General features: G+C 50.2%; 2 protein-coding genes and 1 pseudogene across 4 annotated transcripts in view; 2 read left to right on the top strand and 1 right to left on the bottom strand.

Moving 5' to 3' along the window:
- Nucleotides 1–24745, bottom strand: part of LOC128846364 (uncharacterized) — a 77166-nt gene extending 52421 nt beyond the window's left edge. Inside the window, exon 1 of one of the 3 annotated variants that reach the window (XM_054045411.1) lies at nt 24319–24745. The gene's annotated coding sequence lies outside the window, so the exon portion shown is untranslated. Of the gene's footprint in view, nt 1–10824; nt 10847–24318 lie in introns of those variants that run through there. The other 2 variants (XM_054045412.1, XM_054045413.1) reach the window with 2 other exon arrangements.
- On the top strand, nt 5697–8940 carry LOC128846129 (major histocompatibility complex class I-related gene protein-like; annotated as a pseudogene).
- Nucleotides 11072–17202, top strand: LOC128846361 (H-2 class II histocompatibility antigen, E-S beta chain-like). The gene is made up of 6 exons (XM_054045402.1): nt 11072–11356; nt 11571–11846; nt 12403–12672; nt 12766–13053; nt 13498–13602; nt 13960–17202. The coding sequence occupies exons 1-6, from the start codon at nt 11287–11289 to the stop codon at nt 14085–14087; spliced, it is 1137 nt and encodes a 378-aa protein (XP_053901377.1). The 5' UTR covers nt 11072–11286; the 3' UTR covers nt 14088–17202.
- Nucleotides 24746–24765: the final 20 nt, after the last annotated feature.

The raw sequence follows: 24765 nt of genomic DNA, 5'->3' as shown, positions 1-24765 counted from the left end.
CCAGCTTGAAAAACCGGCTCAGGTGTTTCCCATTCCTCAGCTTCTCTCCAAATCTTGTTACCAAGGCAGATGACTTCATTACATCTTCTCTGAGTCTTCTCTCATTATGACCTGCGGCCTCAGTTCTGCTTTGGGATTTTTGGGGGGGTTGAATCTGCTGCCAAAATGCAGAGAATTTGTCGGGCCTGAATAAAGAATAAAATTTTCACTGTTCACCACGTTGTTGGTATTGAACTTTCTTGGTTTTCTCCTTAATCTGGGATCTACAGATGGGTAAAAATGGAAGGAAAGCAGAAGGGAGCCAGGAAAGGCCCGGGAGTTGGAGTTTCTGTGGAGACGAAGGGGGGAAATATCTGTGCGTCATAAGGCCAGATGATCCTCAGGGTACTCAGGAAGATGTGTCACAGTTACCCTGTTACCCCTTGCCTCCAGAGAGAAGGGCTCTTGCTTATACTAGCTGCTTTATCAGCTGCCTACCACCATCAGTCCCTGATAATGGGATCCCCAGAGAAATCCCAGTCCTTTGGCACTCAAAAGAATGGTGCACCCCAGTTTACCATTTTTACCATAGTGCCTTGCCTGTATATCACAGACAGCTTGAGCTTAATTATAAAACAGAAGGAGATTTGTTCAAGAAAGACGAGAGATTCCTAGAATGGAAGACTTCTACAAAACATTTCCTAATTTCTTAAACGTTTCTTCTATTTGTTCAAAGGTCTTCACTGAAACATTCCAAAAAATAGCGATGTCTCGGGACACGAGAACTGCTTTAATTACTTGAATATTAAAGATGGACAAAGATGGTTGCAACTGGGGCAACTTCTGCCCTCATATCTCTATTGAGCACAGATTGCATAATAATTGTAAAAATTTTAGCGACACAACTGAACGTCATCATCCCATCAGTTATACACACAGATCAGGTTGGTTACATTAAAGGAAGATTGGCTGCTGATAACATGAGAAAAATCACTCACTTGATCCAGTAAACTCAGATGTCAGATGGACCCTCCATATCCTTCTCTCTAGATGGAAAGAAAGCATTAGATAGGGTTGAGTAGCCTGATCTAATGGCTGTCCTAAAAAAATTTGGATTTGGGCCAATATTACTGAATCGGATCAGTGTATTCTACAACTCTGCCTGCACTTCACTATCAACTAATGGAGTTATTTCTCCCACAGTTCAACTTGACAGAGGGACACAACAGGGATGTCCCTTCTCACACCTCCTTTTTAATCTCACTCTTGAACCACTGGCAATGCACATACATCAAAACTCAGCTAGAGAAGGTATGATTAGAATCAGGAAAAATACACAATCAGTTTATATGTTAATGACATTTTTGTACTGAATGTAGTTGATATTTTTGGAAAGATCTCTGATTTTTGCCTTAACTGGAATAAATCTAAAGTTATGGATTTATCCAAAAGACCAGATCCTTCTGAGTTCCAACATTTTCCTTTGCAAGTAAGCAAGGAAATAAATTGTTCAGGTTTTAAAAGTTATCCTATATATTGAAAGAAATTTTCAAGGATGTAGAGAGGTGGGATCTCCTCCATCTATCCTTACTGGGGAGAATAGAAACAGTCAGCATGAATATCTGTCTAAGAATGACTTATCTCATTAGCCTATTTCCTTTCAAGTTCTCTACCTTACTCTTTTCTCAAAGAAAGAGGCTTCTCATGCAATTTATGTGGGATAAAAACCAGCCTTGGTTCTCACAAAAAACCTTTTAAAAAATAGACAAGTTTCAGAGTAACAGCCGTGTTAGTCTGTATCCGCAAAAAGAAGAACAGGAGTACTTGTGGCACCTTAGAGACTAACTAATTTATTAGAGCATAAGCTTTCGTGGACTACAGCCCACTTCTTCGGATGCATATATGAAAGCTTATGCTCTAATAAATTAGTTAGTCTCTAAGGTGCCACAAGTACTCCTGTTCTTCTTCTTTTAAAAAATGCTAGGCAATTGGAGGTATGGGATTGCCAGATTTGTATCTACCCTGTTTCCCCGAAAATAAGACAGTGTCTTATATTAATTTTTGCTCCCAAAGATGCGCTAGGTCTTATTTTCAGGGGATGTCTTATTTTTCAGAAATGAAAAATGCCTTATTATCGGTGGATGCCTTATTATCGGGGAGGTCTTATTATCGGGGGGATGCCTTATATTACAAAGAGAGGCAAAACTGTAAGTAGGCCTTATTTTCGGAGGATGTCTTATTTTCGGGGAAACGGTATATTATCTAGCATTCCAATTGCACCCTATAGTGATTCCCCTCCATTAGCTCTGTGTACAAACCCACCTTGTTCGAGGTTGAAAAACGTTTTGCTATGCCATTTGGGTTCCCTCTCTTCTTTTACATATCATGAGAGACTATCCATCCTGCAGCGTATGAAGAAGACTACAGAATCTGATCTTACTAATTTTCTATGTAAAAGGCTGTGACATCATTCTTCAATTGCCCACATGTGGTATTCGTTCTGGGAATTAGCTAAATGTGTGAATGTCAGCCAGGATCTCAAACCTCCTGGATCTGCTAGTTCCAAGGACAGCGAGAGTGTGGGTTGTGTGTAGTGAGGCATTGCACAAGGAGGATAGAGGGACAGTGGAGCAACCAAACCTGGGGCCTTTCCTGGTTTCCAGAGGTTTGAGTTTTGCTCATCTCACCATTCTGCAAGTCGACAACAATACCACCAAGCAACCTTCATTCGGCATTAACATTTTTGTTTTGTTTTGCCATTGAACATCCTAGTTCTTTTGAACAGGAGAAGAGATCTTGTTGGTAGGAGTTAGCGATCAACTAAACTGTTGTACATATCATGTCCTGCAATTTGCATACTGAGCCGGCCAGACCATCAGCTGGGCCCCACAAGCCCTGTTTCAGCATACCTCCCCAGCCATGCTCCTGATCCTTTCACTGTAACCTGGTCCCCTTGCTACTACTGTACCCATCTCCCCATCTATCAGCTAGGGTTACCATATTTCAACAATCAAAAAAGAGGACGGGAGGAGCCCCGCCCTAGCCCCGCCTCTGTCCTAGCCCCACCCCCGTCCTGTCCTAGCCCCGCCCCTGCCCCTTCCACTTCCTCCCACTTCCTGCCCCCTCAGAACCCCAACCCTCCCCCCCACTCCTTGTCCCCTGACTGCCCCCCAGGACTCCACCCCCTCCCTAAGCCTCCCTGCCTCTTGTCCCCTGACTGCCTCCTCCTGAGACCTTCCCCACATCCTAACTGGCCCCCTAGGACCCTACCCCCTACCTGTCCCCTGACTGCCCCAACCCTTATCCACACCCCCACCCCCTGACAGCCCCCCCCAGAACTCCTGACCCATCTAAACCCCTCTGCTCCCTGTCCCCTGACTGCCCCCTCCTGGGACCCCTGCTCCTAACTGCCCTCCAGAACCCCATCCCCTACCTAAGCCTCCCTGTTCCTTATCCCCTAACTGCCCCTTCCTAAGACCCCCCCAACTGTCCCCCAGGACCCTACCTCCTACCTGTACCCTGACTGCCCAAAACCTTATCCACCCTCCCCCAGAAAGCCTGCCCCGAACTCCCGACCCCCCCGCTCCTTGTCCCCTGACTGCCCCCTCCTGGGATCCCTGCTCCTAACTGCCCTCCAGAACCCCACCCCCTACCTAAGCCTCCCTGTTCCTTGTCCCCTAACTGCCCCCTCCTGAGACCCCCCCACCTGTACCCTGACTGCCCAAAACCTTACACCCCCAACCCCCAGACAGCCCCCCCCCGAACTCCCTGACCCATCCAACCCTCCCCCTGCTCCCTGTCTCTTGACTACCCCCCCCACCCCCGAACCTCCCTGCTGCTTCTCTGGCCCCCGGCCCCCTTACCGTGCTGCAGAGCAGCGCGCTTGGCAGCGGGGGAGGGCAGCAGGGTCGGAGCTCCAGACGAACAGCCGGCGATCTGTGAGTGCAGGGAGGGCGGGGGAGGGAGGGAGAGGAGGCGAGGGGTGTCAAGTTTTAGGAGGGGGGGGGGGAAGTGCAGGAAGGGCTCTGGCTGTGGGAGCCCCGGCTGCTCTGTAAGCCGCGCGCACGCTCTGCATGGGGGCGGGGGAGGAGGGGAAGTCCGGACATTGACAAATTCCCCCCGGACGCTATTTTTAACCCGAAAAAGCCGGACATGTCCGGGGGAATCCAGACGAATGGTAACCCTATATCAGCGCATGCAGGGAATGCTTCTCCCTGAAATCTTCCCCAATCCTATAACCTGACTCACATGCATTGCCTGGAGTGAAGAACAACTGTGTGACCGTGGCCTGGTGTTCCTGGTCATGTGTCACAATGGGTGGAGTTTGTGGCAGGGGTGGCAAGAGAAATCAGAGACCGGGTTTGTTCCAAAACACAGAGAGTTTTATGTTTGGGACAAAGATCCCTGCCCACTAGACATACCCTATCTCCAAGCAACAGGGGTGTGTTAGAGCTTTTTTTTGTTCGGTGCCACAAGTGGTCAGCCACGCACCCTTCGATTTCCCGATTAACGTTCTTCCAACGCTGATTAACAGCTTTTGTGTTGTGATTGCTGCAGTGATTGAGAGGCTCAGCCAAATCAGGGAAAACTATCCCAGCTCCTGGACACCGATCTCTGATGCCGTCCGCATCTGCTCTCACATTCTGTGAGATGAGTACCAGGAATTAGGCCGAGATCACACCAGCGTGGCCAGAATGCGGGGGAGAGGGGCAGGGGCAGGGGGCATAGCCCCATCCATTTTAAAAGAGGTGGTGCAGGAGCAGGGTCTCAGGGGGAAGGGGGGGCAGGACCATGGTTCAGGCACTAGTGGACTCCCCAGTTTAGGAAGCTTCCAGCGCTCCTGGATGACACCACAGTGTCTGATATATCACAACGTCTTAACTCACAGCTTAAGATGCTGCAGGGCAAGCAAAACGTGACGCCAAAGCAGGCCAGCTTGGTCCATGCAGATCAGCCTGTCGTCAGGAATCTCCCTCTCATGGGCCAATCCTCCCTCTCCTGCAAGCTTCTGCTACCTCGGGACCCAGGAATTGGCCACAATGCACATGTTGGCTACCCTGATCAGCGCACACATTTCTTATCCCACAGCAGTCAAGGTGCCTGCGTTCTCAGCGCCAAACCTCCACATTGCATGGCTTTGGAAGCACTGCATTAATGTGCCTCGAGATCAGGACGTAGCTTCTTCCGCCCGGCCAGTAAAATACAGATTTTCACACATAACCGATCCAAGGCTTCCCAACCCCCGTCCTCATTTGTGACCCCCACAACCCTTCTCCCTATATCTGTGCCCTCCAGCCCCACTCTCCTCAACCACCCCCAAAGTCCTGTGTCTCTGGATAGTCCCTACCAAATAGAACAGCAGTTGTGGGGAATGGCTGAGGACCAGTTTTCTGTGCTCACAGAAAACTCCCCCATAAAATAATCACATGTTGTAACAGAGACAAGTGGAACAAGCTACAGGAGTTATTCAGACTTTATTGTGCTGGTGGGGAGCGACGCTTCCTGTGAAGCAGTGAGCAGGACTGGAAAGGGACGGTTGATTTGTCTTTATTGAACTTTGCTAAGCTTGTGTGTCTGGCTGGGTTTCCTCTCAGGTGTCACCTGTCAGAGCAGCAGAGATCTCAGCAGAGGGAGCGGCGGCTATGTCCTCTTCAGCTCTCTGGGTCCTGGCCCCAGACCCAACCCTGTAGAGCTGCCATCCTGTCCCCTCCAGGGAAATGGCTCTTTGGGCCCAACCTGCCTTGGTCTCCTTCTGGCTCCTCTCTCTCTCCCCTGTCACCGTGGCCGGTAAGTGACCCCAGTTCTCCTGGACACCTAGGTCCCATTCCCCATCCCAGTGTCTTTCCCCAGGGCTGGGTGCTGCAGGGCCCCTCAGGTTGCTGTCCCAGATGTCTGGATCTCACTGCCATCACAGGCTCTCTCCTTCCTGCAGGGGTTCACTGTGTCTCCTATCTCCAGCTCATCTCCCCACAAGCGGCCCCCGGTCTTCCCAGACAGCTTCATGTGATGAGGGTGAATGACCTGGTGCTCTCAGCCTATGACAGCAACACCGGCAGGCTGGATCCCTGGACTGGCTAAACCCTGGATGACCAGGGGACCCATCAGTTCTGGAGAGCAGGTAGCTCTGAGTGCCTGGTCTGGGACTACTGTGTGGAGACCGAGTACCAGGGTCTGGTGTGAGAGATGAACACCAGCTCCCCAAAAACAGGTGAAACCACAGACCCCAGCACTCAGCTTGGCTCAGGAAGGCAATGAGCAGGTGACTGGGTAGGAGGGAGCAGTGGGAGGGTACACCAGAGGGGATACATAGCAGTTAAAGTGGGGGGTTGGATTCAGGACTCCTGGGTTCTATCCCTGGCTGTAGGAGGGAAGTGGGATTTGGTGGGATGGAGCAGGGGGGCTGGGAGGCAGAGATCCTCAGTTCTTTCCCCAGCTCAGGGAGAGGAGTGGGGGCTGGTGGGTTCTGGAGGGGGTGGGGCACTGGGAGTCAGGACTCCTGGGATCTATGCATGGGACAGCTTAGCCCCACTCTGCCTGCTGCTCTGTGCTCAGTTGCTCACGCAGCCATTCTGCCCCCAGAGCCCTACTACATGCAGATCCTGAAGACTGCGAATTGGATGATGGCATCTGTGACATCCAAGCTGTCACCAGATATCCCCTCAATGGGGAGGACATGCTACAGCACCAGACCGACCAGAACCGCTGGTTCTCAGTGCACCCGGCAGCCTGGCGAGTGGCAGAGCACTGGAACCATGAACGGGAAACTTTCACTGTCATGAAACTTTCCACACCCCAGGAATGCATCATGGTATGGATCCAGAAAGATCACGGTGCCTTTCACTGCTCAGATGACATGTGACAGCTCTGCTGGTGCCCCTCACTCTGGGTCTGCAGCCCCTGTTTTCCCAGTCTGGGCCTCTCTCCCAACCCAAGAGCTGTGCCGATGCCCGGCCCGTAATCCCAACCCGCAGCCCACTGCAGTCCCAGGCTTGGGCTACCTCCCAGATCTACTGGTGCTTCTCAATCCCAACCCACAGCCCCCTGCTGTCCTATTCCCGGTGACTATTAACCCTTTCTGACCTGGGAGCGAGGAGGCCAAGTGGCCCAGAGGGAGCAATTGACCAGCAGCATCAGGCTGAATGGGGACCCCACCTTGAATATCCAGCTGTCCATGGAGCTGGGGCAGGAGGAGGTCGGTCCCGCAGAGCATGTGTATGTGGTGAGACACATCAACCTGGGGGATGCCCCTCTGAGGGTGACCTGGGGTGAGTACTGGGAGCTCAGAGTAGGGGGAGCAGTGAGGAGATACTGGGAATGGGGTGCCGCACACTGAGGGGAGGGATATGGGGGAGATGGAAACAAGGGTGGGGGGATGAGGGAGGTGGGAAATGTAGAGGGGCAGTTTTGAGGGGCACCAGGGGATTGGTAGATAAAGAGAGGTACTGGGGGTAGGTGGAGGTGGAAATGGGTTTTGGCTGGCTCAGAGGGGAGGGGCAGTCACAGGGGCATTCTGGGGGACTCGGAGAGGGGGAAAGCAGAGAGGAGGGTTCTGGGGTGGAAGGGAAGCAGAGAGGGGTTTGGGGGGGTCAGACAGGGAGAGGGGCAGAGAAGGGGGTGTCTAGCTGCAGGGAAGACACAGGGGCTGGCTGGGAGGGGCTGATCGGCTGGGGAAGGCAGGATGTTAGCCCAGGTTTATTGGGCAGAGAGCAGGTAGGGGGTGGGAGGCCCCAGGAGAGATGAGGGGCGCAGGGGCTTTGGGGGGGCCCATGGTTCAGTCTCTCTCAGGGCACTTCTAGATTCCCAAGCCATGGGCCAGGCTGCTATCCTGGCGATCGTTGCTGGCTGCATCCTCACTGTGCAGGGAGTTGGGGCCCTGGGCTGGTACCTGAGGAGGAGACAAGGTGAGTGATGCCCCCTGCAGTACAGCACCCCCTCCTGAGTCCCCACCTGTCTCCCTGCAGCACAGAGCCCCCTAGCACTGCACTGGATCCCTGGGGACAGCATTAACTGGCAGGGGAGAGTGCCCCCTGGTGAGCCCCGACCCTGCAGCTCTTGGTCTCCCAGCCAAGTACCAAACCAGCCTGGCCCTACTTAGCATGAGATCCCAGGGGCTCCATGCTCAGGCCTGGTGGGATATAGGGGTCATGGCAGTGGGAAGCCACCCACAGATGTGATCCCCATTGGCCCCTGTAGAAGGGTCCTTGGTGGGCTGAGTGGCCCAATGGTTACAATCCACTCACCTGGGGGAGAATTGTGCTAGTCGAGCCCCGACCCACTCAGTCCTCCAGGCTCCAACCCAGGCCCTTAGGACGGTCAGCGGCATTGATAACTTGGGCGGGGGGGTTGTGGACCCTCTGCATTACTCTCCCTGCATCACTTCGCACCACTGCTCTCTTCGCTTCCAGCCCCAGATACGGAGAAAGACAATATAAAAGGGAAACCAAACCTCAGCCCCAACCGCGCTCAGCACACAGTCCCCGGCGTCTCAGCCAGGCTTCTCTGACTCCTGTTGCAGGAGCCTGAAGGGTAGGTCTGCTCCTCCCAAGCTCCCACTTCTGAGCTGGGCTGCTCCCTTTTCAGCCCTGTCTCCAGTTGCAGCCTGCTCTGCTGCGTTTGAGGGGTGGGCCTAGCTGGGCCCGGTTTAGTCTTTTAACCCCTCCATCCCAGTGTGGGGTTTGTATATCAGATCCTCCCTCCCCTGCTCCACCTGCACACACACCCTCACTGCAGGGGACAGGAGTGAGCCAGGTCTCCAGATAAATCAATTCCTGCTTGGGCTTCCCCTGCAGGGGGCCGTACGGGACTGTATCGCCCAGTGCAGACACAGCCATGGACTGTCGACTCCGCTCCACCACGGCTACGCCAGCAGGTGGCACCTCGACCTTTCACGGCACTTTCTCTCCCAGAGGCCGAGTGACCAGATGCAGAGCTGGCTGTGCCAGGGCCATGAGTTTGCGCTGAGGCCACATGGAGCATCCCTGGTGAAGAGAAGATGCTGGGGGGGGATGGGTCATGGATAAGGGCAAAATAACTGAGTTTACAGGGTGGGATGTACCTCTGTTGAACTTCCATCCTGTGCTGTTCACTGCCCTCCAATCACCCCTGTCCCTCAGAGCTCCCAGCCCCCTCTACAACCTCCCCCATTTCCATTCTCTTTCCTCCCACCCCACCAGGCAGCATCTCAATCATTCTGCGTTTGGGAAGTTGTGGCACTTTATGATACTTGACCCATAAATACAATTTTCACCTTCAGGGAAATTGTTCGGGGACCCCCTAGTCCCAGAATTGTGTCTTCAACTCAGGGGGTTGGGGATTGTATTACCTGCTGCTTATTAAACCTGTGCAGGGACTTATCACCTTATCTTACTTGTGAGTCTTTTGGGCTTTACTGAACCCCATCAGCTGGTGCACTTAAGATATCGTGGTCACAGCTCATTAAGGGCCCCTACAAAATATGCATAGGAACGGGACACTAATTTTACATTTGCTATATCAGGTCATGTGATGGGAAATTCATGGGTATTATCAGTGTGGGCTCTGGTGACCCTGAGACTACTGCTTTACCCTGTAATGTTATATTTATCTCTTGTTTAATATAATTACTGTGTTGAATATATTGTGTGTGTTTGTGTTATTTCTGGGGAGTGTCTAACTATCAGGCAAGTAAGAGGGGGTTATCCAGAGCTTAGAATTTTTCTCCCAAGCTGTCCTGCTGATGCTGCCAGGAAGTAGTGAGGGGGGTGGAGGCACCGCCACATAAATTCAAAGGGGAAGAAAATAAAAAAGTTACAACCTGCTGAGTGGGAAGCAGGATCCAGAACAACCAAGGCCTGTCCATCAAAACATGTAAGGAGACTGGTGCTAAAGGAGGTAACTGGGTGGATGGGGGGGGTGGGAGGGGCACTACATACAAAAGTGAAAAGCTCTTTATTAATAGTATTTTGGGCTGTTGCTTTACAAAATAGGATACTTAAGATGCTAATTCTGGCTGAAAGCCTTGCTCAGGTAATGGATCAAGTAGTTCTGCTGCTAGCTTCTGCTGAAATGCTTGGTCATGTTCCCACAGCATCTCTCTGTCAGCTTGCTTTCAGAGCGACACACCAGTCCAAAAATCTGTCACCAAGCCGATTCCTCCAAGCTGCCTTCGGTTTCGTTGCTGCTCCACCGTGGCAGGCTCACACATTTTAAAAGTTTCCTTATTTGTCCATAATGTCTCTCAATAGCTTGGAACCATTTTTGATCAAACCCCATTTACTGGGGCATGTTAATAAACTAAACATTGTGAAACAATCTTTTCAATAGATGTAACTCTACGCTACTTGTTGGATTTGTTTTTAATCGAGGGCATTTCAATCTTTTATACAATTGCTTAGTTTTAATACAATTATTCTTTTTCCATTTTCAAATCACTACCATATAGGTTTTTACTTGCTAACAACATTTACTTGACACCACGGCTAAACAGAACTTTTGGACTGAGTGTTAACGGTGACACTCCATTTATATATTCACTGATCTGTCTTGCTGCCAGGTTGGTTTTTGCATCTAAAGCACACAGCCATGTGAAAAAGAAAACACACACTATTGTGGCTCCTTGTTGGAGCCTCTTTGGGTTTTTAATTAAACAGCATGTCTTATTGACAGTTGTTTTATCCATTGCGATAAACACTCCATGTTTCATGGGAATGCGCCTTCCTTCCATAAAGCAACCCTTACCCTTTATGTGCCATAAACTCACGTTAGCCGATGTAGGTGTGACGTTGTGCAGTCTATATGGTTTTATAAAAACATGACAATAAGTGAATATAATGTAACATCCTCCGCCCCGGCCGCCCCACCACTCACCCAAGCCCCTCCAGACTGCTGCTCAGGGAGGTCCAGCCAAGTCGCTTGCCAGGGGGACGGGGGGGGTGCCATGCGCCTCCTCCCCTTCTCCCCCCGCAGGCGCAGCAGCCGCCTCAGCCTGCCCCCGGCGCCGCTTCCTTGTAGCCGGCAGCAACAGCAGCGGCCGGCCAGAGACCGCAGCGCGGGGGCGGCAGGCGGGGCCGGGGGAGAGACCGGCCTGAACATTGGTGGAGGTCGGAGGCCGGGCACCACGTGTCCATGTAACTTGCTGCCCCGTGACGCAGAGAGGGGAAGGGACAGTTGGTTTCTCTTTCTTGAAATTTGCTCCGTTTGTGGCTCTGGGTTTCCCCTCAGGCATCAGAGCAGCAGAGAGCTCAGCACAGGGAGGGGCGGCTCTACCCTCTCCAGCTCCTGGCTCCCAGTCTCACCCCATAGAGCTGCCGTTCTGACCCCTCCAGGGCGATGGCTCCTTGGGTAAAACCTATTTTGGCATCCTTCTGGCTCCTGTCTCTCTGCTCTGTCGCCTTGGCTGGTAAGTGACCCCTGTTCTCCCGGAGGCCTGGGTCCCATTCCCATCCCAGTCTCTCTCCCCCAGGGCTGGGCGCTGCAGGGCCTTCTCGGGTCGCTGTCCCGGATGCCTGGGTCCCATTCCCATCCCAGTCTCTCTCCCCCAGGGCTGGGCGCTGCAGGGCCCCCTCGGGTCGCTGTCCCGGATCCCATTCCTATTGCAGTCTCTCTCCTTGCAGGGGTTCACCGTGTCTCCCATCTCCAGCTCATCTCCCCGCAGGCAGCCCCCGGTCTGCCCAAGCGGCTGCATGTGATGAAGGTGAACGACCTGGTGGGCTCAGCCTATGACAGCAACACCGGCAGGATGGCTCCTCGCAATGGGTACAGCCCGGGTGACCAGGAGACCCCTCAGTACTGGAGTGCACGCAGTGCTGCATGCATGGTCTGGGACTCCTGGGTAGAGACCAAGTACCAGGCCCTCGTGCAGGAGGTGAACACCAGCTCCCCACAGAGAGGTGAGTCCCTGAGCCCCAGCACTTGTTTTTTTTGTTTTTTTATTAATAGAGATATCCCATCTCCTAGAACTGGAAGGGACCTTGAAAGGTCATCAAGTCCAGCCCCCTGCCTTCACTAGCAGGACCAAGAACTGATTTTGCCCCAGATCCCTAAGTGGCCCCCTCAAGGATTGAACTCACAACCCTGGGTTTAGCAGGCCAATGTTCAAACCACTGAGCTATCCCTCCCCATTCTGGCAAGCTATCCCTCCCCACTTGCTCGGCTTTGGAAGGGGATGTGTGAGCAGCTCAAAGGAAGTAGGAGGGAGCTGGGAGAAGGGTACACCAGAGGAGAGGGACTTCTCTGATATATAGTGTTTAGAGTGGGGGAGGGAGGCTTGGATTCTGGACTCCTGGGTTCTCTCCCTGGGTGTAGGAGGCAGCAGAGTCTAGTGGGTTAGAGCAGGGCATGCTGGGAGTCAGGACTCCTGGGTTCTATGAATGAGAACTTCTCACCCACTCTGGCCCCAGGTGGCAGCTCTGTGCTCAGTTGCTCACTCAGCCATTCTGCCCCCAGAGCCCTACTACATGCAGATCCTGAAGACCTGTGAGCTGGACGATGCCACTGGTGCTGTCCGAGCCATCACCAGATATTCCCTCAATGGGGAGGACGTGCTGCGGTACCAGTCCGACCAGAACCGCTGGTTTTCGGAGAACCCGGCAGCCTGGCGAGTGGCAGAGCGCTGGAACCGTGAAGGGGAGACTTTTGCTGTGTGGAACCTCTTCCTGCCCCAGAAATGCAGGTTCATGATCGAACTCACTCTGCCTTTCATCGCTCAGAAGACAGGTGACAGCTTTGCTGGTGCTCCTCACTCTCAATCCGCAGTCCCCTGCTATTCCATTCCCTGTGATTAATAACCCTTTCTCACTCTCCCTCTAGCCCAGCCCACAGTGCGTGTGGCCCTCGTCCCAGGGACCCTGGACCGGCCGCGCCGCCTCATCTGCCACGTTACAGGGTTCTATCCCCGCGACATCGAGGTGATCTGGGAGCGGGGGGGCCAGGTGGCCCAGGGGGAGCAGCTGACCAGTGGCATCCTGCCCAACGGAGACCTAACCTTCCAGATCCAGGTGTCCATTGAGCTGGGACAAGAGGCGGTTGGCCCTGCAGAGCACGTGTGTGTGGTGAGACACAGCAGCCTGGGGCGTGACTCGCTGAGGATGACCTGGGGTGAGTACTTGGGTGTGGGGGGGAGAGCATGGGGAGCAGGGGGGAGAAGCTAGAAATGGGGCACCTCCTACTGAGGGAAGAGGAATGGCGCAGGTGGACACAAAGGGTAGGGGGGAGAGGTGGGTGGGAAATGCAAAGAGGGAGTTTTGGGGGGGCACAAGGGGATAGGTAGACAGAGAGGTACTAAGGCGAGGTGGAGAGAGGTCTTTTGGGAGACTCAGAGGAAGGGGAAGAAGAGAAGGGGCACTGAGGGGCTCACAGACTGGGATGGGGAGGCAGAAAGAAGGATATTTAGTTGCAGGGCAGACACAAGAGGGGTGGTGACTGGTGGGGCAGACTGGCTGGGGGAGGGGTGATGCTAGCCCAGGGTTATTGGGCAGGGAGTGGGTGGGGCGCACAGGCTTTGGAGGGCCCATGGCTCAGTCCGTCTCGGTGCATTTCCAGATTCCCAGGTCACAGGCCAGGCTGGTGTGCTGGCGATCATTGCTGGCTGCATCCTCGCTATGCTGGGAGTCGGGGCCCTGGGCTGGTACCTGAGGAGGAGGCTAGGTGAGTGATGCCCCCTGCACAGCGCTCCCTGCAGCACAGCACTCCCTTCTGAGCTCCTGTTACTCTCCCTGCAGCAAGGCTCTCCCTTGCACTGCCCTGGGGCCAGCATGAACCAGGAGGGGATGGTGCCCTCTGCTGAGTCCCCAACCTGCACTATGAGCCTGGCCCTGCTTAGCAGGAGATCACAGGGGCTTCATGCTGAGGCCTCGCCGGATATAGGGGTAGTGGCTGTGGGAAGCTGCCCCAGCTGTGATCCCCATTGCCTCCCTCACACACCTTCACTGCAGGGGGTCAGGACCAAGCCCCAGATGGCAGAGTCTCAAGATGAGTCAATTCCTGCTTTGGCTTCCCCTGCAGGGGCCCAGCAGGGGCTGTATCACCCGGCACAGACACAGCCAGGGACTCTCTACTCTGCTCCAGCCACAGCTAAACCAGCAGGAAACTCCTCGTCCACAGCATCTTCTTGCTCAGATGCCACCGAGTGACCAGACTCAGAGCCGGCTGTGCCAGGGCCATCGGATTTGGCTGGAGCTACATGGAGCATCCCTGGAGAAGGGGATGTGCTGGGGGATCAAATATTGCTCATTTAACGGATCAAGTACTTCTACTGCTCGCTTCTGTTCAAATGCTTAGTCATGTTCCCACAGCATCTCTCTGTGAGTTTGCTTTCTGAGCGACACACCAGTCCCGGGCATCTTGGCTCCCCTGCCGATTCCACCAAGCTGCCTTCAGTTTCACTGCTGCTCCACGTTGGCAGGCTCACACATTTTAAAAGTTTCCTTCTTCATCCCCCATAAAGCCTTCGAGTAATTTGTAACCATTTCTGACCAAACCCCACTGACTGCAGACTGGTGAAATTTTACACTTGGCATGTCAATCAACTAAATATTGTGAAACAATATTTTCAGTAGATATAACCCTAAGCTACTTGTTGGATTTGTTTTTAATCAAGGGCATTTTAATCTTTTATACAATTGCTTAGTTTTAATACAATTATTCTTTTTCCATTTACCTATCACTACCATATAGGTTTTTACTTACTAATGATATTTACTTGACACCACGGCTAAACAGAACTTTTGGTTAAAAGTGTTTAAAGGTGAAGCTCCATTTCTTATATTCACTGATGTGTCTTGGTGCCGGGTTGGTTTTTGCATCCAAAGCACACAGCCCTGTGAAAAAGAAAACACAAGCCATTGTGGCTCCTTGTGGGAGTTTCTTTGGGTTTTCAATTAAATAGCATGCCTTGTATACAGTTGTTTTGTCCATTGCGGTAAACACTCCATGTTTCATGGGAATGCACGTACCTTCCATAAAGCAACCCTTAAAAATCATGTTAGCTGATGTAGGGTCTGAATGAGCTCTCCCCTGACATCTAGTGACGAGCTGGGGAAGAAGACTTCAGGAGCCAACCTTGTTTGCATTAACACACCCACGCTGCCTACGTGCTCAGCACGAGGGAGCTGCTTTGCCCAAATGATGACTTTCGGCTGGTGTTGGATCACAAGTCACTTTGTTATTGGGGGCGGGGGTACTAAAGGTTGTTTTCTTTGTTGTGTGAACCAAGGGCAGCAGAACTGTGCATGGCATACCCTGTGTGACACTCTGTACCTCAAAGTAGCACCCTGAAACTCCCATATTCACCACTGTCATATAATTATGATATGTGTCATACAGAGTATGCCGTGTGAGGTATCATTTCAAAAGTCTTGATCTGTTGAACATTAATATCCTGTTGGATTGATTGTGTGGGCTATCATTGTATGTGGAGTTATGAAGCATTGCTCTATCTGTCACTGAAATATGTTGTGAGGTTGTGAACACCCACAGCCAGCCTTTCAGTTACAACAAAGGAGTAGCCATCACCAGCCAGATGGGCTTTAATGGCTCATCAACACCCAATTCACTCTCCCAGAGTCTTCTCAGAGAAGGCATGTATGCCACGGGGGTGGACTAACCAAGTCACAGAAAAGATCTTTCCAGCAAGCTGGAAGAAAGTATAAAAGAGGGAGAATGACATCATCATTTGGCCTCTCTCCCTCCACCCCCATCTTAGCACCTGGAAGCACGCCTGGAAGAGAAAGACTTTGAACTGGGGAAGTTTGGTGCCAGCCTGGAGGTTGTCCTAGCCTGTGTATTGAGGGAATGTAACCTGCTTGTACCATCTGTTAGGGTGCTTGGTTCAAATCTTGCTTAGTCTCTTTCAATTAGAATTAGACTGCACATTTATTTTTGTTTCTTAGGTAACCAACTGTGATCTCGATGCTTGTGACTTATAATAATTTAAAGTCTGTCTTTTTATAGTTAATGAATCTGTATTATATTTTAGCTAAATCAGTGTGTTTTGGTTGAAGTGCTTGGGGAATCCCAGCTCAGATTACAAAGGCTGGTGCATGTCCACTTCTGTTGATGAAGTGGTGAACTAGGTAATGAGCTTACCCTGGCCAGGCTTATGACCAGTGTCAGATGGTACAGTTCTGGGGTGCAAGACTGGGGAGTTGGGGGAAACTGGCTGAAGCCTCTCTATTAATGGTTCATGAGTGGCTGGGAGATCATTCATGTAACTCAGTTGGGTGTGTCCCTGCCTGTGTATGTCTGTGTAAGTGCAGGGCCTGTCAGAGGTTTGTAGCTTGACCTCAGCATCACAGTGTGAGAGGCAGCTCAGGTTGTTGGCTTTGGATACCTCAGCAGTCCCACAATCCAGGCTGTCATACCCTGACTGAAGGACTCCCCCTCAACTAAACTGCATCCGCTAGGCAAGGGGCATGGGTGCCACAGCCCAGTGGAGCTGAAAGTGGGTGGGGACAAGTACTTATACGGGGTGGTGTGGGCCCTCCCTAAGGGTCCTAGACATCATTTGACCCTTCCTCTCCCCACTGTGTAATAACAGAGCTGATTGAGACTCAATGAAGAGTCTTGTTGCAGACCAATAGGGCTGAAATGACTGATAACCAGACCTAAGCATTAGGCCGGCTTTGGGACAGTGACTCTGATGCAAGAGACTTCCCAGTCTGCACTAGCCATGAGACTCCCCCACTAGCAGTTGAAATCACTGAGAGCTGTGTTACGTGGTGGGACATCAATACATCTAGAGGGTGCAAAGCAGAACAAAGAGGTGGGTAGCTGACAGAGCAGCCATCAGGGTGGCAAGGGACCAGCAGGGTAGCTGGTGAGTGGCCATCAGGGTGGCCGGCGGAGTGGAGTGCAGCGGCAAGTGACCGGCAGGGCAACCGGTGGGGTTGAGCAGTGAGCATCGGGCAGAATGGCTAATACTGGAGTGATTCCCTGGACAGAGGAGGAATCAAGGTGCCCCCCCGCCGGGGTAGGAAGTGAACTCTACAGAGGCACCTTTGAACTCTGGGTCTTCACTGACTATGGAGAACAACTGTGAGTGGAGTGCACTGGAGGAATAAGGGAGGGGCATGTTAAAGCAACATTCGGTTGCTGGACGTAAGAACTTGAGGCAAAAGGACGCTGCCCAACGTACTCTAGGGTGGATGTTTTGCTCATGGTTTTATTCTTTCAACTCCTGCTTGTGGCATTTTCCCAAGTTAATGCTGAGTTATCTTCTCCCTTTTTATTAAAAGTTTCTTTTCTACACTCAGACTCTGTTCTTGCAAGAGGGGAAGTATTACCTCTATAGGCACCGAATGGGTGCTGTGTAATAATCCCAGGTTACTTGGTGGGGGTTCAAGACGGTTTTGTGTTGTATTGTTGAAAAGGAACCCCTAGGTATTGAACCTGGCTCTTGTTACTGCTAACTCCAACTGGCAGAAGGGTTACACCATATTCATTTTCACATGAAGTGTAACTGTTTTGTGCTTATAGTTTTTCCATAAACCTCTATCAAAGTGATTTTCTGATCACTTAGAGACACACCTTAAGGCTTCATGCTATTAACATTTCTATTTATGCAATTCCACTTTGCTCTTACTCCTTACTGGGAGGAAGCTCTTCATTGAAACTTTCCAAAAAGGAACCATGTCTCGTGGCATGAGGACTGCTTTAATTACTTTAGTCTTACAGATGAACAAAGATGGTTGCAACTGTGGCGAGCTCCGCCCCATATCCCTATTGAATACAGATAGCAACATAATTACAAAAATGTTAGCGACATGATTGAATATCATCATACCATCAATTATGCACAGATCAGGTCGGTTTCATTAAAAGAAAATTGGCTGCTGATGATACTAGAAAAATTGCTCACTTGATCCAGCAAACTCAGATGTCACATGTACCCTTCATAACCTCATCTCTAGATTCAGAGAAAGCGTTTGATAGGGTTGAGTGGCCTTATCGAATGGCTGTCCTAAAAAATTTGGATTAGGATCAACATTCCTGAATTAGGTCACAGTATTATAAAACTCTCCCTGCACATCATTATCAACACAATTATTTCTCCCCCCGTTCAGCTAGAAAGAGAGACATGACAGGGCTGTCCCCCTCACTCCTTTTTAATCTCACTCTTGAACCACTGACAGTGTACATACCTCAGCTCTCAGCCACTGAAGGTGTGACTATCAACAGGAAAGAATACAAAATCAGTTTATATCCAATAACTTTTTTGTACTGTTGAAGAATCCATCCTCATCAATCTGATCATTATTGAATGCAGTTGATATTTTTGGAAAGATCTCTCATTTGTGCATTAACTAGAATAAATCAGAAGCTATGGATTTAACCAAAAGACCAAATCCTTCTTATTTTCAGCATTTTCCATTGCAAGTATGCAAGGAACTAACTTGCTGATGTGTTAAAAGTTGTCCTATATATTAAAAGAAATGTCCAAAGATGTAGAGAGGTGGTATCTCCTCCTTTTATCCTTACTAGGGAGAATAGAAACAGTCAACATGAATATCTGTCCAAGAATGATTTATCTCATTAGCCTATTGCCTTTGAAGGTCTGTCCCTTGCTCTTTGCTCAAAAAAATGGGCCTCTGATGGAATTGATATGGAATAAAAGACAGCCTCGTTTGTCACAGAAGACCGTTTAAAAATACTGGGTAACTGGAGGTATGGGGTGGCCAGATTTGTATCTATATTATCTAGCATTCCAAATGCACCCTATTGTAATATGATTCCCCTCCAGTAGCTCTGTAAACACACTGGCCAGGTTTGAGGTTGAAAAAAGCTTAGCGATGGCATTTGGTTCCCTCTCTTCTTTTATATATAGATCATAACCTCTAGATGGTGCAGGGTGCGTGAAATGTGATGCGAGCACAGGCCACCTCTCTCCACCCAGCGCAGTTTGTTGTCAGGAATCACCTTCTCATGGCCCACTCCTTCCTTTCCTACAAGCTTATGCTAGCTCGGGATCCAGGTATTGGCCAGAATCCACCTCCTGGCAACCCTGGTAGTGCACGTATTTCTTATCCCACAGTGGTCAGGTTGCCCACGCTGTCAGCTCCAAACCTCCATGCTGCTTGTATTTGAAAGCACCACATTCACTTGCCTTGACATCAGCTAGTAAAATACAGATTTTTCACGAACGACCAATGCATGGCTTGCCAACCACCTGGCCTCATTTGCCACCCACACCTCATCTACAGCCACAACCCCTCTCCCTATACCTGTGCCCCCCATCACCACCCTCCACACCCAACTGTAGCAGGGAGAGAGAGCCTGGAGCATGGGGCCTGGTGCAGGACCTGAGGTGTGAGCCAAAGGCTGTGAACCAGAGTAGCTTGGCTTTGACAAAATAATATACTACAGCATTTTTCAAACTGGGGTCCGCAGACCCATGGTGGTCCCCAAAGGGACTCCAGGGTGTCTGCAGGTCCCACTGAGAAACTCATCCCCCTCCCTCCTAGGCATGCCTCCAGCACACTGGGGAACAGGCTTACCTGTCTTGGCTCCCCACCACTCCTGGAAGCGACAGGCACGTCCCTTCAGCCCCTGGGATGCGGGGGACAGGGGATCTCCACGCGCTGCCCCCGCCCCAAGCGCTGACTCTGCAGCTCCCATTGGCTGGAAACTGTGGCCAATGGGAGCTGCGCGGGCGGTGCCTGTGGACAGGGGTAGCTCGCAGAGACCCCCTGGCCTCCCCACCTAGGAGCTTCTGCCAGTTGCTTTCGGGAGCCACCTGAGGTAAGCGCTGTCCCTCTCACTCCCTCCCGCACCCCAATCCCCTGCCCCAGCCCAGAGCCTGCACCCTCTCCTGCACCCCAACACCCTGCCTCAGCCCACAGCCCTCACCCCTTCCTGTACCCAAACTCCCTCCCAGACCCCGCACCCCTCACCCTCTCCTACACCCAAACCCCCAGCCTCAGCCTGGTGAAAGTGAGTGAGCATGGGGGAGAGTGAGCGATGGAGTGAGGGGGGATGAACTGAGTGGGGGGTAGGGCCTCAGAGAAGGGGTGGGCCAGGGGCATGGCCCCGGGGGAAGAAGTGGGGCAAGGGCTGAGCAGGGGGGCTTGGGGGTTCCCAGAAAGTTTTAAATAAAAATAGGGGTTCACGGGTCTCTAAAGTTTGAGAACCGCCGATTTACTAGATATTTATATAAATACATTTTAGAAGGCTCAATCTAGTACAAGATAAGATGGTTTGATGGAACAATGAATAGGGATGTTTTGTCTAAGATATCAGGAACAAGGGGAAGTAACAAGCAGGTGTCATGCAGCACATAAGGTGGTACGTAAGTTGTTTGTCTCAGTCTATAAATGTTGGGGTACCTCAACTTACCCCTTTGTGTGGCCTAGGGGACAGCAGAGACTGCCACTGATTGAGCCCTTCCTTGCCGCTGGGCACTCATGTATCAGTATACCTGTCAGCACTGAGTTAGGGCGCTAGGACTGTGCCTTGAGGGCAATACACCTGGCCAAATGCCTTTGTCACCAAACCGTGCCTGTGGTCTTTCTTTATGAGCAACATCGAGGTCTGCTAAATTCGCAAGCTGCCTGGTCTGCTAGCATTTGGGGTGACAAGATTGTATTTCAAAAATAAGGGACTGTTTTCTTGTCACCCCTGTCTCACCCCTCCTCCCGATAGCATTATCATAATATGTTGTACTTAAAGTACTGCACAGGATCTTTTCAGGGGGAATAAGACAAAACGCCACATTTATTAGTAATACATGTATTTCTTAACACTGTATTATATGCATATAATATATTACACTTACATTCACACACACACACAAACACACTCCATCTTGTTGTTACCAATTAGCTGCTCCCCTTAACTTCACTGGCCAGGTGAGTTAGATGGGGGAGGGGGTGGAGCCGGGCTTCTGCCGATCCGGATGGATGCTCCCATGTTGACAAGACGAGACCCGGGGTCCTCTGCAAGACACCTTACTTTTATAGCAGCTTTCCTCTTATGCAAATCTATACCAGATTTAAACTCTGTGTCTGTGTCCATTGGTCCTTTGTGCTGCTTTCTTTTGAGTGTTGTCCCAATGCTGCAAAAAGGGTGTTTCAAAAAAAAAGGTGCTTGCTTCTAACCCCCGAGGCCGTCGGTATGTCTGCTTGTCTTTAATGAGCCCACTTGACACGTTTTATTGTCCTTGGGTCTGGCTCCCAGCCCCTCTCCAACAGTTAAGGCTGTCTGGAGGTGCTGCCTTCCATGCCTTGCTCATCCACACCTCATTCATTCAACAGGGCAATTGATTGAGTGGGGGGGAGAGCTCTTGTTCTACTGCTAGCAAAAAGAAATTTTTCTTCTATCTTATTCTATCCTTAGGGGCTATAATATTATACCAAGGGCAATGCAAAGTTTCTAAATGAGGCTTTGATACAAAGTCCCATGAAAACAGAGGTCACACGTGGGTAGACCCACCACAAGGTTATATGAAGAGGCACAATGTAAAGTCATATGAAAATTATCAGAGATTGTTCTACATTGTCCCCCTTTTGACCTCTCAAGAACAATTCTTGAGTGGTCACCATATAAATCTTTTGTATTTGTTGCAAACAAACCAAACAATTATAACCAGGTGAATATAACTAAAACCATTACAATTGACTAAACACCAGATATAACATAAACACAAATGCAAACAATTATAATTATAATAATTGGAACTACAACAAAACCATTACCATTCCAATAATTGGGTACATTGACAAACAAAATGAGGCCCAAGTTTGATGCTGCAATAGCCATCAAACAATAAAAGTCACTGAGGTCAGGACCTTCTTAAGCACACACAACAAATAAGATTTTGTAGGAGTACCACAGTTGTTATGCAAGGTTAAGCTGATTTGGACTTAAACTAACATTCAGTTGCTAAAATGTTGTAGAATTTTCTATTTTTAACAGTTGTTCTCAGAGGTTTCTGGGGACCTGAAAGATGGGGCCATACAATTATGGGCCAAGGTCTTACAGGTTATGGGGGCCCAAGAACTACCCTGTAGGGCTTGGGGAAATAGAACCAGAGTGCATAGAGGAAAGTGTGGAATTAACAATACAAGCAAATGTAACTAACAATACAAATGTTTTAAGAACAAAAATTAACAACAAAATGACTATTAGAGAACCTAACAAAAAATAAACCTGATGCATTGGGGACCAAAGTTTTTTGGACACAAGGGGTGATTGATAAATTGGATGGACATGGGGGAAGTAGAGAGAGGAAAAGACATTTGCCCTGTCTAGTGTAGTATCCCCTCTCTCTCTGGACCCAATGCTAACACAGGACACCACTAGAGACAGACACAGAACATGCAACACAGAACACTGAACACAGACTTTGTTATGACACTATAACCATGGTATTTCATAACTCTTCAGCTGGTACCAGCTCTCCTGATGTTCTGGTCCAGAGCCTGAAAGATAGAAGCTTGGAAACAAATTAGCACAGTGCTTTCACCCTGGCAGAACCTGCTTGGTCTCTGCCACAGTGTGTTTGGTATTTGGGGCTGCACAAATGCTAATTAAATGGTGCATTTTTTGTGAGTGTAAATCCTCCCTTTCTCTCAGTAAAAGGGCGTTAACACTCCATCTAGAAAAAAAAAATTCTGTTTTAAAATTTTCAGCCATTTTGCCATGGCCTGGAGATCTGAGGCAGAAGCAGGCACTGTTGTTAACTGTTTCAATGGCATTTTGTCCCTGGGAGGAGGAATTTACCCAAATATCCCCCTTCCCAATCTCCAGAGGGGTCCCAAAGGTCTGCCCCCTTCTGGGGTCTTAAATGTTTCTTCTCCTGATGTTACTGCTGCTGTAAGATTTGAGAGTGCTGTTTTAACTCTCTGTACCCAACCTGTTTTTCAGTTTCTCTATCTGTTGCTTGCCTGGGCCCGATCCTGCTTTTTTCAATAAACAGTTTCTTTCCATGGGCACAAGCCTTGTTCCACTACCAATTTAGCAAGGAGGGTGGGCTTTCCAACTAGCCCCCACCCTTCCTGGTCCCGTTCCTTAAACATTTTCCCGAAAATTGTGAAATTACCACAATATTACTTACAAAAAACACAAAACAAACAAACATAAACCACACTACACTGCCCAAACTCCTATATCCTTCAGAGTTTGGTTTAACAGAACAAGATCTGTATCTTATGTTTTTAACCCACTCTGGGCCAGAGGGAGAGACGCTAAGCTTCCCTCTGTATTACTCAGTCTGCTACCACCGAGGGTTCATACACTAATTATACAAATCCTTCCCCGGATCAGAGTGAGAAACACTAAGTTCTCCTCTTTAGCTCAGTCTTCCTACGGCAGAGGGTGTATGTACCTCTAGAACACAATTTAAACCTAAACTCCTATATCCTTCAGAGTTTGGTTAATTAACTGAAAGTTTATACTCTTTTTCCTCTAGTGCCAGGCTTGCTAAAGCTGGCGGTGTGCACACCAGTTTTATAATAACTGTGGATTCTATGCTTGCTCCCCCTTTCGCATTCTCCACCAAAATGTTGTACTTAAAGTACTGCACAGGATCTTTTCAGGGGGAATAAGGCAGAACGCCACATTTATTAGTAATACATGTATTCATTAACACTGTATTATATGCATATAATATATTACACTTACACTCACACACACACACAAACACACTCCGTCTTGTTGTTACCAATTAGCTGCTCCCCTTAACTTCACTGGCCAGGTGAGTTAGATGGGGGGAGGGGGTGGAGCCGGGCTTCTGCCGATCCGGATCGATGCTCCCATGTTGACAAGACGAGACCCGGGGTCCTCTGCAAGACACCTCACTTTTATAGCAGCTTTTCTCTTATGCAAATCTAGACCAGATTCAAACTTTGTGTCTGTGGCCATTGGTCCTTTGTGCTGCTTTCTTTTGAGTGTTGTCCCAATGCTGCAAAAAGGGTGTTTCCAAAAGAAGGTGCTTGCTTCTAACCCCCGAGGCCGTCAGTATGTCTGCTTGTCTTTAATGAGCCCACTTGACACGTTTTATTGTCCTTGGGTCTGGCTCCCAGCCCCTCTCCAACAGTTAAGGCTGTCTGGAGGTGCTGCCTTTCATGCCTTGCTCATCCACACCTCATTCATTCAACAGGGCAATTGATTAAGAGTGTGTGGGGGGGAGAGCTCTTGTTCTACTGCTAGCAAAAAGAAATTTTTCTTCTATCTTATTCTGTCCTTAGGGGCTATAATATTATACCAAGGGCAATGCAAAGTTTCTAAATGAGGCTTTGATACAAAGTCCCATGAAAACAGAGGTCACACGTGGGTAGACCCACCACAAGGTTATATGAAGAGGCACAATGTAAAGTCATATGAAAATTATCAGAGATTGATCTACAAATAATACCAAGCAGGACTCACCTACATTTGCCAGGGCTGTTTCTTGCTGCTTTTTGCAGCACTGACGGTGGTCTTGGCTGCCAGAACCAGGCTCCCTGCCCGTCTCGCTCCCCCAGGCTGCAGCTGCAGCAGCCACCAACCAGCAGTTATGCTCCTCTGCTGGGGACGCTGGCAGAGTCTCTGTGCGCGGGGATGCTACACCCTGGGAGTACTGACCCCCCCTGTCAGACAGATCCCCTTCTTGACCCTGGCCCTTCAGTGTAGCTCCAGGGCGCACAGCCCTGTTCACTCGTCCTGCCATACAGAACCTGCTCACAGAAAGCAGACGGGATTGCACTCAAGGGCTTGAGCATGGCCCCATCTGCTTTCCTGGCACAGCACCGAAGGGCCAGGGTCCGGAGATGAATGGAAAGATTGACCCATGTGTAGTGGCTCTCTACTGTTGAAATATAGGATAAAAGGCGTCCC

Source organism: Malaclemys terrapin, chromosome 12 (genome assembly GCF_027887155.1).
Source record: "Malaclemys terrapin pileata isolate rMalTer1 chromosome 12, rMalTer1.hap1, whole genome shotgun sequence".
Lineage (NCBI taxonomy): Eukaryota > Metazoa > Chordata > Testudines > Emydidae > Malaclemys > Malaclemys terrapin.
The sequence above is the reverse complement of the archived record's forward strand: the minus strand, read 5'-3'. Positions and strand labels throughout refer to the sequence as shown.